General features: G+C 42.7%; 4 protein-coding genes across 4 annotated transcripts; 3 read left to right on the top strand and 1 right to left on the bottom strand.

Moving 5' to 3' along the window:
• Positions 1-3,979: 3,979 nt before the first annotated feature.
• HXT13 (hexose transporter HXT13) lies at positions 3,980-5,683 on the top strand (the record flags this gene model as incomplete). The annotated part of the gene is made up of 1 exon (XM_056227322.1): positions 3,980-5,683. One exon carries the CDS (start codon positions 3,980-3,982, stop codon positions 5,681-5,683), a length of 1,704 nt encoding a protein of 567 aa, XP_056087155.1.
• Positions 5,684-6,095: 412 nt separating this feature from the next.
• Positions 6,096-7,604, bottom strand: DSF1 (mannitol dehydrogenase DSF1; the record flags this gene model as incomplete). The annotated part of the gene is made up of 1 exon (XM_056227321.1): positions 6,096-7,604. One exon carries the CDS (start codon positions 7,602-7,604, stop codon positions 6,096-6,098), a length of 1,509 nt encoding a protein of 502 aa, XP_056087154.1.
• Positions 7,605-10,205: 2,601 nt separating this feature from the next.
• SKDI05G0020 (acetate uptake transporter family protein) lies at positions 10,206-11,036 on the top strand (the record flags this gene model as incomplete). The annotated part of the gene is made up of 1 exon (XM_056227320.1): positions 10,206-11,036. The coding sequence occupies one exon, from the start codon at positions 10,206-10,208 to the stop codon at positions 11,034-11,036; it is 831 nt and encodes a 276-aa protein (XP_056087153.1).
• Positions 11,037-13,386: 2,350 nt separating this feature from the next.
• SKDI05G0010 (phytanoyl-CoA dioxygenase family protein) lies at positions 13,387-14,448 on the top strand (the record flags this gene model as incomplete). Its single annotated transcript, XM_056227319.1, has 1 exon — positions 13,387-14,448. One exon carries the CDS (start codon positions 13,387-13,389, stop codon positions 14,446-14,448), a length of 1,062 nt encoding a protein of 353 aa, XP_056087152.1.
• Positions 14,449-17,157: the final 2,709 nt, after the last annotated feature.

Raw genomic sequence — 17,157 nt, 5'->3', positions numbered from 1 at the left:
TTTTCAGTAGTGCATAGTTTTCGTCGTTTATGAAAGGCAAAGTAGGCGGAAGGGCCAGGCGTGAAAGCTAGGCTTCGATGGACGAGGATAATGAAAATCTTCCCCGAAGTCATCGCTCTTCGAGGTCTGCTGTTCGTATACTGCACCAATACGGCCAGCAATTACTCGAATTTCACGGATACCACACGGTTATCCTTTCATATAGCGGATTATGACAGAAGCTTTTGGACAGTCGAGCTTCCACCGATGAATCGGGCAACTTGCGCCGATGAAGACCATCCGTGAATTACTATCCACTATGATGGAGTTGACAGATGCGTAGCCCACTGGAGCAAGGAACCTGTCCCAGATCGTGAGGAACTCAGGAAACGTATAATCAGCCAAGCGAGATGGCAACGTCCCCACTACAAGGCACCGGTTGCTAATGCAAAAAAAAATCGCGATTCTTTGAGATGCGTTCAAGACTGTATTTATGCTGATGGGGCAGTAAATCGCGTTTACCTAAATTGGGTGAGACAGGATTATACGCTCTTCGTAGAAAAGAAAAGAGAGATAAAGTCATACTAATTTACAACTCGAAATAATGAGTAGCATTCATCTCTTAAACGATACTACATACGCCCTACGAGTGTGGTTTCAAATATTGAAGTAGTAGTTAGCATAACGAAACAGTTCGGTCTTCAAATTATTTTTCGTGGAACTGGCAGAATTCAAACCGTGTTCTTGACTTGTACGAAACAGTGAGAGCTTGCAGCCCCGCGCTGTTCAACAATCTTCTTCCTCTATAGTTATCTGCCCTTACGAGGAGCTATCAACAGCAAACAATTCCACTGATGAACCGAATTTGGTGCAGTCCTGCGTAATGAGTTATATGCAGAGAGAGGTGAAAAATTTGTAACCCACTTCAACACGCAACCAGCTTTTCACAGGTTCCGTGCTTAATGTCGTCAAACAATGGAGGAATGTCGTACACTTCGTTCTTGCGGACCTTGACCGGGATATGAAGGGTTTCTGCATCATTGACCTTTAGATTAACGGATCTGAGCCTGACAAAACCTCCCCTGCATTCTGCTTCCGCATCGAGCTTCGTGACGACACATTGTATATAGGCTGAACGTGCCAACAGAGACGCTCTGCCTTCTATCTTCTTCTTTGACGTTCTTGTCATTCAAGCCAGCCAGCTCAATGACGTGTGGCGTCTAATTTATCAAAAGCACATCTGTACACCTGTGTGAGGAGCATACTGATTAGCGACACAGTCGACCAAATATGGAATGTTGTCGCGTTCCTTTTTGATTTGCACACCATTAGAATTATGATAATGAAGCAGTTCATCGGCACAGTAGCCTTTCCCGTTGCGGGAAGAAACAATGATGATCTTAGTAAAGTCCTTTATTTTTTTACCCATTGAACTGAATTGACCCTTTGTGCCGTAGAAGGTTTCCATTCTAAGTTAAATCGCGCCTAGGTTGGGGCCAATCTTGTGCTCAATGTGTTCCCAATCGGTGGAATTACCGGGACCCCCCGGCTACACCTTTGATGGAAAGAGTCATCCAATTTAGGAGTGGTACGCTCTTCCAAATAATGGCTTTACTATATTCAATTACGGCAACTTTCATGGCCTTCGATATCGGGCTTGACATATTCCTAACGTGTTAGCCAACGATATCTCTATATAGTTTATTGCTGAATCTTAGATAGAGTGCTAATATAGTCAGGAATTATTGTGGGTAGTAATTATTCCCCCTAAAACTCAGTCATATGATTTAATAACAAGACATGAATTTCCTTCAAAAAATTTTTCAAATAAGATATGGCTATTCAAGAATTGCTAGAAATAGAACTGTGATTTTTTGAGTCCTAAAAGAGTGCCGCTAATCGATGGCATTCCTTTCTGTTGGAACAATAATCAACTATCCGTCAATTACTAGTACAGCTGATAAATACATTCATTCATGCGATTAGAAGATTATTATATACGGTGTTAAGAAGATGACGAAAATTATCAGACCAGTGAGATAAGATTAAGGACAGTCATCAAATTTAGTGGAAGCTGAAGCGCAAGGATTAATAATGCAATAGGATCAATGAATAACGACGTATACAAATGAAGGAAGAAATAATAATAATATTATGTAAAAGTGTCGATTCCCTTTCGTGGATTCCTAAATCCATGAGGAGAACTTCTAGTATATTCTATCTACATAATACTATTAACCTTACCAAAAATGGAAACCTAACAATTGTCACAAGATTTAATTGGTCAATGCTCTTCATTTTTTTAAGAAAACTGAGTCAGAAAAGGCCGTTAAGCGTACCTTTCTGAACTCCTGTCGAATAAACTCTGTCAGATTCGCTGCAGCAGAAGTGTAACAGATCACATCTCGAAAAAGTAAGGTAGTTAGACGGCCGCTACATCAATCTCCATTATAATGAACAAGAAACCAAATTTCAATCCGGTCGGCGTTTTGACATCGGAACACTCTATGAGAAACTGTACTCAAAAACAATAATAATATGACACTGCACGAGTACAATAAGCAGGAAATATGCGAATCTACAGGAATGGAGAACGTCGGCGATTCATCGGCGAAAAGTTTGAAATCGACAAAAGTATACGATCTAGGAGTTACCTCGTTACTACGTCTGTAATGACAGTAAATGTCGTGTCACTACACACTAGAATAAATGTCACAAATGTTCTCAATACGCCAAAGGCTTAGGGCCAAGTTGGACTCCGAGTTAGTTTTAGACGCTAAAAATTATAAAATATTCTTCAAATGAACGAAAAAAACCTGAAATTTTAGCCTATAAAGACCGTTTAGAAAAAATATTTTCAGAGGCACCTGATTTGGTACAAGACGTAAATGACAATTGACTTCTGCAAGGATTCAGGAAAAGCGGTTTCAAATGTTACAAAGTCGTATTTCAACAGATTAGGGAAACTATAGAACCAGGCTACTGACTTCTTGCTTGTTGGTCGATTTTTCCTGACCTTACAGAACATTCAATAGTGGCTGATGTTTTTAACACCAATTTTAACATTTTGGACATTAGTGGTTCGAGTAATTTAAGACATTACGTAGAGATTTCGTTGCTAATTCAGCGGTGCAAGGTATTGCGTTCACCATCAAAAGCTACACTTTGTGGCTCCACAAAGACACGTCGGGTTTGATGAAGGCGGTGTAGAATGTGCCTAACAACGAAGTGACCAAGTGTTAGCTCAATTCAGATGGCCAAGCCATAAATAAGCATCGCCTGATTAAAGCTTTCTTTTCTCTTACATGTTAACTTTCGGACCAGAGTGTGTGCTCTTAGAACTTCTGTTTCTAGCTCTTGAAATGAATCCTTCAGGTGGTACCTTCCTGTTGATTTGACCAGCTAATAAAGTACTTTCTAGCTGGTGGCACTAATTTGCTGAAATAAGCAGTCAATTATTTTAGTTTGAGCCACCGAGGGGCGCATGTCGGACTTAAAATCTTAAATACTAAATGCGACTAGTGGGGGTGGGGTATGCGTTTCGTGTACGTGGGGTGGCCGGAATCATCTACACAGGCACCAAGGCACCAAGGCACACGGAGGCGTGGGGCGACTTTACTGTGCACGGGTTTGTCGGCAGGCTGGCCTCTGAGTTTTAATGCTGCCTAGTCCAATATGACGTAAACTTTCGAAGAAAATATTAGATAATTATATCCCTGACTACTGTCTAAGACTGGAAAGAAACCAATGAAAGGAGACTAATCTTTAAAGCCGGTTCTGCCTGAATGGTGAAAAAATAAGACTGCTGTTCGATCGCAATTTATTGTCTCAATGGTGTGAGGCTGCCGCTTCATCCCCCCTGAACAATTCGCATTAACGGAAGGTATAAAAGGGAAGGTAATACTAACTTCTCTCAGGTTGAATTAAACTTCCCCTCGAGATAGATCAAAGGATAACAAAACAAAAAACAAAACAAAAAACAAAAAAGAACAATAAAAAAATGTCTAGCTCGCAATTATCTGTTGAGAGCGATACAAATATTCGATATGCTTCTGATGCTGACGTTCATGTGGCACCACCTGTAGAGAAAGAGTGGTCGGATGAGCTCGATGATAACGAGGTCCTTAATATAGGGCAACTGGAAGCCCCAAAGAGAGGTTTTCTGGGCTATCTTACCATCTACCTACTGTGTATTCCTATATCTTTCGGGGGATTTCTACCTGGCTGGGATAGTGGTATTACCGCAGGCTTCATCAACATGGACAATTTTAAAATGAACTTCGGATCCTACAAGCACAGCACTGGAGAGTATTATTTGAGCAACGTGCGTATGGGTCTTCTTGTAGCAATGTTTAGTATTGGGTGTGCCATAGGGGGCCTTATTTTTGCCCAACTGGCCGACAGAATAGGCAGAAGGTTAGCAATTGTGATCGTGGTGTTGGTGTATATGATCGGTGCTATTATTCAGATTAGTTCAAGCCACAAATGGTACCAATACTTTGTTGGTAAGATTATTTACGGTCTCGGTGCTGGTGGTTGTTCGGTGTTGTGTCCGATGCTTCTGTCTGAAATAGCTCCCAAGGACCTAAGAGGTGGGCTTATCTCGTTGTACCAACTGAACATGACCTTTGGTATCTTCCTAGGTTACTGTAGTGTTTATGGGACAAGAAAATACGATAACACCGCACAATGGAGGGTGCCTCTTGGGCTATGCTTCTTGTGGGCTCTGATTATCATCATTGGTATGTTATTAGTTCCAGAGTCACCAAGATATCTGATTGAACGTGAAAAACATGAGGAAGCACGTGCTTCCATTGCCAAGATCAACAAGGTTTCAGCAGAAGATCCATGGGTACATGGAGAGGCAGAAGCAATTATTGCTGGTGTGCTTGCCCAAAGGGAGCTAGGGGAAGCCTCATGGAAAGAGCTTTTCTCAGTGAAAACCAAAGTGCTTCAGCGTTTGATTACCGGGATACTTATACAGACCTTCCTGCAACTTACCGGTGAGAACTACTTTTTCTTCTACGGAACTACCATTTTCAAATCAGTCGGGCTTACTGATGGTTTCGAGACCTCAATCGTCCTGGGTACAGTGAATTTCTTTTCCACTATTATTGCCGTTATGGTCGTGGACAAAATTGGTCGTCGTAAGTGTCTGCTATTCGGGGCAGCTGGGATGATGGCGTGTATGGTCATTTTCGCAAGTATCGGTGTGAAGTGTCTTTACCCACACGGTGAGGATGCTCCTTCTTCGAAGGGTGCAGGTAATGCTATGATTGTGTTTACCTGTTTCTACATATTCTGCTTTGCAAGTACATGGGCTCCTGTTGCTTATATTGTGGTGGCCGAGTCGTTCCCTTCGAAGGTCAAGTCTAGAGCTATGTCGATTTCGACTGCCTTTAACTGGCTATGGCAATTTTTGATTGGTTTCTTCACACCATTTATTACCGGATCTATCCATTTCTACTATGGTTATGTGTTTGTGGGCTGCTTGGTTGCTATGTTTTTGTATGTTTTCTTTTTCTTACCAGAAACAATTGGGTTATCCCTAGAGGAGATTCAACTATTGTATGAGGACGGTGTGAAACCATGGAAATCTGCATCTTGGGTGCCACCTTCAAGGAGAGGAAGCTCTTCCGAAGAAGTTGAGACTCAGAAGAAGGACTGGAAGAAATTTTTGAAGTTCTCGAAGAGTTCTGATTGATCTTTGAGTGCATATGTTTGTCTTGGGAGGGCAACGTTGTATATTATATCTTACATAAAAATATGTTACTTTAATTTTCACGAATTTATGAAGAGTCTTGGAGATTTATGCTCATGCATATATATCTGTATCACGAAGAAGTTCTCAACTGATATAACGTAGTGCGCACTTCTTTTCTTTTTCATCAATGGAAGCGAGAAGTATAACGCTGGAAACATAAACGGCGATGCCAATGGGGATGGTGACGGCTACACAAGATGAAAGTTCTTGAGTACTTGCTAAATGAAGAGTGCATACTTACAGGCATGTGACACGTTACTTGACTAACAAAACTACAAAACATACAAAAAATACATAATCTATACAAGATATCTAATCATTACAATCGAGGTGCGCAGATCGTTTTTCAAGCTCACACTTGATCTAGAATTTCGTTCACAGCGGCAAGTGGCCCTTTATCATAGACTGTCTCGAGCGAGTGGGTTAACTGCGCAACAAAGGCCTTGTTTTCACGAATCTCAGGACTGAAAAGAACTTCGATGTTCAGCAATTCGTGGGGATCTCTACCGCCCTTAACAGCAGCTGCCTTCAAAATTGGGGCCATAGGGTCCTCAATTTCAAATGATTTTCCGTTCATGTCCACACCGGTCAAATAACGGAACCAACCAGCGACACATACGGCCAATAGCTTGTACTTGCCGTTTGGTTTACGCAGCTGCTCGTAGATGGAGGGTAAAACGTACTTAGGCATCTTACCTGAGCCCATTAAACAGATACGGGCAACGGTGTCCTGAATTGCTGGGTTAGAGAATCTTTCCAACACAGACGCAGTGTACTCTTCGAAATCGACCCCTGGCACTTTGGGTAACAATGGGATAACTTCCTCATGCATTAGAACACGGATATACTTGTTGATAGTTGGGTCGTTGACAACCTCATGTATATAGGTGTAGCCTGCCAAGTATCCCAAGTATCCCATAGCTGAGTGCCCACCGTTAAGCAGACGCAGCTTCATCAATTCATAGGAGTCCACGTCCTTGACAACCTGGACGCCAACAAGTTCCCAAGGAGGACGACCGTCAGAGAAGTTGTCTTCAAGAACCCATTGGATGAAGGGTTCGGCAACAACCGGACATAGGTCCTTAATACCCCATGTGTCAGCGACGTACTTACGCTCCTTGTCGGTACAGCGTGGTGTCACACGATCAACCATGCTGTTGGGAGAAGTGACCTTGTCTTCAATCCAAGCAGCGAATTTTTCATCCTTCTTTAACTTGGCAAACGCAACAAGCATAGTCTTGACTGTGACACCGTTCTGGGGCATGTTATCGCACGACATGATGGTGAAGGGAGTGAGGCCTTTTTTGTAACGCAGTAATAGAGCCTCATACAGGTACCCGTAGAGAGTGTCCGGCTTCTCTGGGTGATTCAAATCGTTGACAATCTCGGGAGCATCAGCCATCAAAGAGTTTGTTGCCTCACTGTGGTAGTAACCGTTTTCGGTGACGGTCAGAGATACAATGTGTGTGTCTGGACTGGCCATCTTTTCAATAACAGCTCTTGGATCATCGGGTGCGTACATATAGGCGGTGATGGACCCGACAACGTAGGCATTGGCGTCTTTGATACCGCGCTCCACGACGGTGTACAGGCAATCTTGGGCCTTCATGGCATCGCGCATAGCAGCATCTGGCTTCATTAAACCAACACCGCAGATGGACCAGTCTTTCAAATTGTGGTCCTGCATCAAGCGATGCATGAAAACGGCCAAATGGGAACGGTGGAATGCACCGACCCCTAGATGGACGATCCCTTGTTTAACACCTTCTCTGTTGTAAGTAGGTATTGGTAAGGCAGATTGAAAACTCTTGAGAGTTTTAGCGTTCAAACTGGCAGTTTTTGTTTCGTTTTGTTTTGTCATTTTCTTATATTGTTACTTTTTTTCCTTTTATATCTATTTTATCTCTGAATGTGAAGAACAATACCGAGAAGAAGCCACTACCAATTCTACAATTCTACAATTCTACAATCGCTGCTTACTATTTATACATGAAACTCAATGAAACTGAGTGATATTTCAGATTCCGAGCAGGTAGTCATCCCATCTTTTCCCACCCCCTGAAACTGACGATTTCTCTGTTCGCTAACATAATCTAGCAGGTTGTTTCTGTTCTCACCGAGACGTGCGACGCAAGAGAACGTACGAGATCTCTGTCGCTACTTTCCCCCCCACAATTAGTTCGAAAGCTGAACTGATTAGTTTCTGGCGAAAAGCTTATGCGATGACGTATGGTTGTGGTGCGTGCCGCAACCAAAAATGGCGAGCTAAAAATACAAGAACAGTTAATGCAAGGAGAGTTGTTTGTTGGGCTCATTCTACTGCAACGGCACCCACGCCAAGAAAACTAGCAACTGAGTGGTGGGGTGGCGTGGGGACGCAGGCACAAAGGCAAAAACCAAAAAGGATTCCGACAGGCACAACGCCCCCACGCTGCATTACCCCGCGACCCCTTATTTGCTAAGACGCCCTGCAGGAAACTACGTGCCAGGCACATATGGGTGCAGAAAATAAGGTTTTTCGGGGTCAGTTTCTGGCAAGCAACACACACGATGATATTATTGAGACTGGCGGGCTACGTTTAGCTTCAGTTCGGCATACATCGGGCGGGCGTTCCCGAGGCGGTATGACGAACAAACCTCGTTCAGAACTTGTTGTCTTTATTGGCCATCGCGATTCATCTTGTTGCATATAATACTTCACTTATTTCCGAATGCGTATCTCCTTTCTCCGGTCTCACATCGTCGAACTCTGTTACGTAGCCAGAATAACCACCGCTACTGCTAAAATGCATGATGGCAAGCAACGCTTTCTTATTGTCTTTGTAGCTAACTATTCGACATATAAAACAGCACGTTTCTCGAGCTACCGAACGCTGTGAAGACAATGGTCAAGTGCGGAGAGAAACCAAGAAGCCAAAAGACCAACGAACAAAAATCAAGGAAAAAGCATGTCTCAATCCACTAATCCTGCAATTGTTTTAAGAAAAGTCGAGACATTGCGATCGAGCAAAGACCAGTTCCTGCCATTGACGATCCTCATTATGTCAAGCTAGCCATAAAAGCTACCGGGTGTGCACTCCAACAAGCTGGCTGGGGGTCGTTTTGGCACTAGAGTGGTTGTGTTTGGTGCTGGTCCGGTGGGGCTGTTGAGTGCAGTCGCGCGCGCGTTCGGTGCCAGTGACGTCATTTTCGTTGATGTGTTTGACAACAAGTTGCAGAGGGCAAAGGACTTCGGCGCCACTGGCACTTTCAATTCCTCCAAATTCTCAGTTGACGAAGCTCAGCAACTGGCAGACGAGCTCGAAAAGCTCTTGGGCGGACATCAAGCAGATGTCGTGTTCGAGTGTTCGGGCGCTGATATCTGCATTGAGGCCGGTGTCAAAACCACCAAAGTTGGAGGAACCATGGTGCAAGTGGGCATGGGAAAAACTACACCAACTTTCTAATTGTAGAAGTAGATGGCAAGAAAATGAGATTAATCGGGTTTTTATTATCGCACATGCAGTTTGAACTTCACCTTTTCGTCTTAGCGAGTTTTTCTGCCTACTGTTTTTAGATCTGTACACATTTATATACATACGAATATGAATATGAAGAAAAATCATAATATTTTGAATAACATACAATTCTCAGGCATCCTGGGCAACTCAGAAAGCTCATAGTAAAATCAGAGCTGTGGAACGACATGCATTCTACGCAACATCACAAAAGCAGTGTGCGCTGCAAATGTGAAAATATGAGAAAAGGCCCTTTTGTTTGAGACTGGAAAAATGAACGTCGAAGCCTCTGTATGATGTGGTGGAAAGACATGTTGGATCTTAACATTTCATGAATCCGGCCATTGTATACAGTCTTCCACGGAACGATCTAACTTATCCACCTCGTCCAGCTTTCCTTTTTCTGTTGTACGCAGACCCAGAAAAGCTCGAAGAAAACTAAAAAGGGAAAGCATTGTCGGACCTATTCGTCTTCCAGGCACCCCGTCCTTAAGCGATCACGTCATAAAAATTGCCTCGTTGCTTTCATGAAATTTAACGAATGTTGGTAATAATAATAAATAAAGATTGCAGAATCTTAATATTAGGTTTAGACTTAAACTTTACCCCCGCCCCCACAATCAGATGGTATGATTGAGTATCCTTCTTTTCCTTATTTTCTTTTCTTTTTTCTTTCTTCCGTTTCGTTCCCTTCTCTTCTTTTCTTCTTCTCGAGAGGTATAGTGTGGGAGCGGTTGCGAAGGGGTAAAACAAAACTCAGAAACTTTGACGAACATCCTGTAGTGCGATCAGCATCAATCGGAATCCGAATCCTTGCTGGACCTGTTCACGAAAAATAGCGAAAACTGTAGTGAAGCCAACACATATATAAGATAAAAATTTGTTTCTTAAAATGTAGTGTTAGCACTCTAATAGTTAGCGACAGGTTTTTTTGCCAAGCATATACAGACAGCAAAGTTGTTATAATGGAACCTATATCTTCAGTATCCTCATCCCAAGGCAGTATGAGAGAAACAAAACAAACCCAAAATGTAGAAGTACTCCCACAGACGCCGGGTGAAAGCAAAGAAAGACCCAACTGCAGACACATTGAGTCTGTTGGTGACTACATTCTGATTGGCGACCAATTTTTCAAAAAAAGCGATTTCGTGAATACCTTCTTGGAAGACTCCGGTCCCGAGATGAGCAATGAGCAACCAAGACAAGCTGCTTTTGCAAATCCTCTTCCACTTGGGTTGGCCTCTTTCTCGTTCATGTGTTTGACGTTAGGATTGGCTAATGCAAGAGTGCGCGGAGTCACCAATCTCTACCTGTTGAACGCGTCCTTTATTTTTGGTGGCGCCGTTGTTTTGCTGTCAGGGCTGCTGTCCTTCTGTGTTGGTGACACCTTTTGTATGACAGTCTTTGGCTCATTTGGGGGGTTTTGGATAAGTTGGGGGTGTCTAAACCTCGAGCAATTCGGTGTGGCCAAAGCCTATGCCGATAACCCTCAGGAAATGCAGAACATACTAGGGTTTTACCTCGCCGGATGGACCGTGTTTAATTTCTTGGTCATGGTATGCTCCATGAAGAGCACTTGGGGGATATTTCTACTTCTACTTTTCCTAGACTTGACGTTTTTAATGTTGTGCATCGGCTCTTTCACGCAAAGTGTCAATGCGTTCATGGCAGGGGGATATTTTGGTATATTGAGCAGCTGTTGTGGTTGGTATTCATTATATTGTTCAATCGCGAACAAGGATAGTACCTATGTTCCTCTGATTGCATACCCAATGCCAGGAGCTCATATTGTGTAATTGTGTAACAGACACTGTGTGATGCCTGATTCGTTCGTTTTTTGGCCAGAAAATGGGTAATGCAGCTTAGCTCGAGGGGAGATTTTCCATACAAGTAATTATGTGTAGTTGAATTCGTAAATAATACAGGCCCGTGGATCTAACATAGTATTGCAACGGGGTGTTATAGTATTTCATTACTGAAGCAGAAAGAAGAAATTGGGGAGGTGGTCAATAAGGTGGAGCTAGGTTTGTTTAAAAGAAGTGGAATGGCAAGACCGCCGTATGACTGCTGGGTATGATGCTCCTTTTGGGTAGCCATGCATTGTTCGAGTCATCCGAGTCACTCAACACTGATTCAGCCAGGTTTAGCGAAGTTCGGAGCTAGTAGCAAAGGCTTCAGAAATCCAACAAAAAGTGGTATTCCCTCTTTCTCTGCTCTATATATAACAGAGAGTTTTTAGAAGATTCACTCTTATGTTCCCGATAGCTTGGCTAATGCGTAGCACTTCGCGACTCACCAAGCTTCAGAAAATATGTGTGAGCATCAATTAACCCAAGAAGATCTCGAATTTGATAAAAAGCACATTTGGCATCCATACACATCTATAATCACTCCATTGAAAGTATACCCTGTTAGCAAAGCTGAGGGCTCTTACTTGTATCTCGATGATGGTAGTAAGGTAGTGGACGGTATGGCAAGTTGGTGGTGTGTTCAGCAAGGGTATAACAACCCTAGGTTAAATGCGGCCGCCATTTCGCAGATTAACAAAATGTCCCATGTGATGTTTGGTGGGATTACTCATAAGCCTGCCATAGATTTTTGTAGAAAGTTGCTATCCTTATTGCCAGACGACTTGGAATGCGCTTTATTAGCCGATTCCGGTTCTATCTCTGTCGACATTGCAATGAAAATGGCTTTACGGTACCATAATTCATTAGGGTATACGTCAAAAAAAAGGTTCCTAACCATTAAGAAGGGATACCACGGTGATGCGTTTGGGGCCGTGTCGGTTTGCGATCCAGTCAATTCCAGACACAGTGCATACAACGGATTCCTCGCTGAGAACATATTCTGTAAAGCACCAGAGATCCGGTTTGACTGTTCTGAAGAGGATGTTGAGCAATTGGTCGAGGAGCTCGATGTGAAACCATTTGCGAGACTTATCGAGGACAACCATAACGAAATTTCCGGTGTTGTGATGGAGAGCATTGTGCAAGGCGCAGGCGGTCTAAGAATGTACCATCCGTATTTCTTGAAGCGTGTCCGTGAACTCTGCTGCGAGTTCAACATTTTACTGATCCTCGACGAGGTTGCAGTGGGTCTTGGAAGAACAGGCATGCTCTTTGGATTCGAACATGCAGGGACATAGTATGTTTAGGGAAGACGTTGACAGCTGGGTACTTGACGCTATCTGCGACTGTCACTACCAGAAAGATTGGCAATCAAATCTCCATTGGACCTGACGGCTGCTTCATGCATGGCCAAACCTATATGGCCAATCCACTGGCATGCGCCGTTGCAAGTGAAAACTTGTCAATTTTGATGGAGGGCAAATGGAAATCTCAAGTTTGCCAAATAGAAACTCAGTTGAAAAAGGAGCTCTTGCCCTTGTTAGAGCATCCTATTGTAGCTGATGTAAGAATTCTAGGAGCTATAGGTGTCGTGGAAGTCATGAAGCGTGTGGATGTCGAAGATTTACAGGAGCGATTTGTCAAGGCAGGAGCATGGATTAGACCTTTCAACAATATAATCTACATTCTCCCTCCCTATATAATCACTTCTCAAGAGTTGACCATCTTAACAGAAGCTATTAAGTATGTGCTTGACTTTATTTAACTCCGGTTGGTATAACACGAATTGATATTACATAAAAAATAGATGCGAAACAAGTGACTTTTTCCTCAATTATCTCGGTGCGAAACCATACATAAAGACATACATACGTGATTATAGCAAAGAACACGAAATAACATGTCATGTAATTGTGTGAGGCGCCGCCCTGACTATTAGCATTGGCTATGACTCGCTGGGTTGGACGGAGACATCTTTCCTGAGCTTTTTTAAAGGAAAGTAAATGCGAATTCAAAGGATGCAGCACTTTTAGTCATCTGCACCTAGCAGAAACGTAAAGGGATGATTAACCTGAAGGCAACCTTTTCTAGTCACCCTTGCTCAACAGAAACGTAAACGCATGGGCGATCGAATGCAACTATTTCAGTAAAAAAATCCTGATGTGAGCTAGCGCTCTATGGGTTCCCAGGACTTATAAAAGCCGAACTAAATGAAGATATCGGAATGGCATAATAGTTAGTGGTTTATCCTTTCTCTCGTTGGTGGAAAAGTATCGAAAATAACGCAATAAGAACAATGAATACAACAAGTACAATGAACACAAAATCACTCAACTTTTATGAGCCGTATGAAATAGATGGTCAGAAGTATATTACTATGGCAAAAAAGGATGATCTTGGAGCATATGAGCCTGGCCTAACGCAAGAAGCATTCACAGCCAGAGACAAGTCGGATTATGCCGACATTACGCAAAAGCTAGAAAAATACGGCGTTTGCGTAATCCCAAACTTCATAGATCCCTCAAAGTGTGATGAAATACTGGAGGAAATCGACCCGCATTTCTATAGGTACAGCTCATGGCAGGGTTCGCCCTTTCCGAAGGAAACTACGGTCGTGACAAGGTCCGTACTCCACTCGCCCATCATCTTAAAGGATGTTGTATCCAACGGGTTGTTCTGTGACATGGCAAGCCATTTTCTAGACGAGCAAAATTACTTCATGACTGGAAATGTCATCAGAAAATGTTCTAGTGGTATTCAACTCAACTCTGGTATTGTGTACAAGGTTGGGGCTGGCGCTGCAAACCAGGGCTATCACCGAGAAGATCACATCCACCATACTATCCATCAAGCATGTGAACGATTTCAATACGGAAAGGAAACATTATTCGGGGTAGGTGTTGCTTTCACAGATATGAACAAACTCAACGGGGCTACCCGTGTAATTGTTGGTTCCCACTTATGGGGTCCATACGATTCCTGCGGCAACTTCGATAAGAGGTTGGAATTTCATGTGGAGGCTGCAAAGGGCGATGCTGTTTTATTTTTGGGCAGCCTCTACCATGCAGCCAGCGCGAATCAAACTTTGAAGGATAGAATTGCTGGATATTTTTTCATGTCTCAGGGCTATTTAAAACAAGAAGAAAACCTTCACTTCGGAACAGATCTTGAATTTTTCAAGGATATGTCGCTGAACAATTTGCAACTCTTGGGACTCAGGACTGGCGAGCCATATTGCGGGCATATAGACTATAAGAGCCCAGGACATCTTGCCAATCCTGAGCTGTTTGAGAATGAGAATGAGACTGAGAATGGATATTATGGGGAGACTATCAAAGTTACTTATAATGATAAGTGACTGAAAAGAAGTATAGTTTGTTAATATAAATGGAATAATAATTAGTTATGAGAATTGAATATTTCAGGAAAAGTTGAAAATAGTTAGAAAATATAAAAGAAAGAGATTCATTATAAGAAAGAAGAGTAATGATATTATATATGGTAGCGTCCGTATGGATATATGAAAACATTATGGTTTTTTTTAAGGTGGCATTAAGGGTGAGATGAATTGTCAGTTGGCCAGATGATGGTAATATTTATGTTCTGGGTATGATTATGGTCATGTTCAATATTTTATGGCAGGTATTGCTGTGGAGTGGAAGTTGCAGTGTTATATTCTATAGTGCCCGTGTGCGTATGTAATCACGTTATAGTATAACGCATGGAGTGATGATATTGAAGGTACAGGGACCTAAAGCTTGGATTGAAGTGGTAATCATTTATGTTCCTGTGACGGGTGAATACCATGCAGAGGATATATAAGAGGAAAGTAGAGGGCACGGGGGTGACGTGATGGTGGTGATGCGATGATGATTGTATGTTGTTCATGTTAGCAATGGCATTATGTAGAAGCTGATATATGGTCAAGGTGTTACAGTATGGAAGTATTGAGTGCAGTTGTATGGTCCACAAGGATGTGTGATTGATTATGGATAGTAGATGTGACAGAAATAGGTAGGGTCAATAAGTAAAACAGGGTATAAATTACTGAGGTGAGTGTCATATATAGTGATGAGAAGTGGTGTAGCAGTATTCTGTAGCGTCCGTGTGAGTATGTGCTGAATATAACATTATGATTCGATAATGAAAGGCCGGGTTGATGAGGCCAGATATATGATGGATATAGGGTGGTGGTCTAGAGTAAAGTGATTGGTGTATGTTTATTGTTTACGATTATTGTATATATGGGAGGTAAATGGAGTGTAGTGTTTAAAGGATATAAAGGAGGTGTGGTAATGGCGAGTGGATGAATATGTTGATTAGAATGCAGATAAGGGGTATGAAGTGTTAGATGTGAGATAGTATGAGTTTGGTGTAATGACATTAGGTATGAACCGCTGGGTGTGCCAGGTGGTAGTATCAAAGTAAGGTGATAGTAATTGAGAGATACAGAAGAGATGAGGAGGTGGTAAGTTGGGGATATACTATTCAGGATGCAGATATGAGATATAGATGGATAAATGTGGAATACAGTGAGTTTAATGTGGAAATGGCCCTGGGTATAAACCACTGAGGTAAGGGCCGTACTTAGTGATGTTATAGATGAGAGGTGGTTTAGTACTATATAATAAGGGTTATACTGGTCACGTGTTTGTATTTCGGGCTACAGAAGAGGTGAGAGGGTGATAACTTGGGGATATACTATTCAGGATACAAGGACACGATATAGATACATAAATGTGAAATATAGTGAGTTTAATGTGGAAATGGCCCTGGGTATAAACCGCTGAGGTAAGGGCCGTATTTAGTGATGTGGTGGAATAGTGATGGTAAGCATGTGGTGGGGTGAGAAAGCGTGGGGTACGTGGTCAGGGTAACATTAGAGGGAGTTCTTACAGTCCGTTTGAGTGGTGGGTAGGGTAATGGCAAGGTGATGGTAGTGATGATGATGGTGGTGATGATAGTGATGGTGATGGTGGTAGTGGTGGTGATGGTGGTAGTGATGGTGGTAGTGATGATGATGGTAGTTAATGGTAGTGATGGTAGTGATGATGGTGATAGTTAATGGTAGTGATGGTGATGGTAGTGAAAATGTTAGTAGTGGTAGTGGTGATGTGATGTGATGATGGTAGTGCATATTATAGAATGTTGATATATGGTAAAGACTGTGAAGTATGGAAGTATTGAGTGCTGTTCTATAAGGATGAGGTGTGGTATGGCAGTATTCTGTAACGTCCGTATGGCTATGTGCTGGATATAATACTATGATTCAATGGGGAAGAGCCGGGTCAGGTAGGAAAGGTGGGTAGTGTGTGTTTGTTTACATTTATTTATTCAATTTCTTTGTTTAGGTTCATTGTATGTATGGTAGGTAAATAGAGGGTAGTGTTTGGATGATGTAGAGGAGATGAGGGAGTGGTAAATTGGGGATATGTTATTCAACTAGCAGAGATGAGATATGGATATATAGATATGCAATATTGTGAGTTTAGTGTGGAAAAGGCCCTGGGTATAAACCGCTGAGGTAAGGGCCGTATTTAGTGATGTGATGGAATGGTGCTGGTAAAGCATGTGGTGGGGTGAGAAAGCGTGGGGTACATGGTCAGGGTAACATTAGAGGGAGTTCTTACAGTCAGTTCGAGTGATGGATAGGGTAATAGCAAGGTGGGTGGTAGTGATGGTAGTGATGATAGTGATGTGGTAGTGATGGTAGTGATGATGATGATGGTGGTAGTGATAGTCATGGTAGTGATGATGATGGGTGTTAGTGATGGTGATGCTAATGGTGTAATAGTGATGGGTGTTAGCTTTAGCTTTAGTAGTAGCGATGATGGTGTGTGTGTGGGTGTGTGTGTGTGGGTGTGTGTGTGTGGGTGTGTGTGTGTGGGTGTGTGTGGGTGTGGGTGTGGTGTGTGTGTGGGTGTGGGTGTGGGTGTGGGTGTGGGTGTGGGTGTGGGTGTGTGTGGGTGTGTGTGGGTGTGTGTGTGGGGTGTGTGTGTGGGTGTGTGTGTGGGTGTGGTGTGTGGGGTGTGGTGTGGTGTGTGGGTGTGTGTGTGTGTGGTGTGTG

Source organism: Saccharomyces kudriavzevii (assembly GCF_947243775.1).
Source record: "Saccharomyces kudriavzevii IFO 1802 strain IFO1802 genome assembly, chromosome: 5".
NCBI classification, from domain to species: Eukaryota; Fungi; Ascomycota; class Saccharomycetes; order Saccharomycetales; family Saccharomycetaceae; genus Saccharomyces; species Saccharomyces kudriavzevii.
This window is presented reverse-complemented; position numbering and strand designations above follow the sequence as displayed.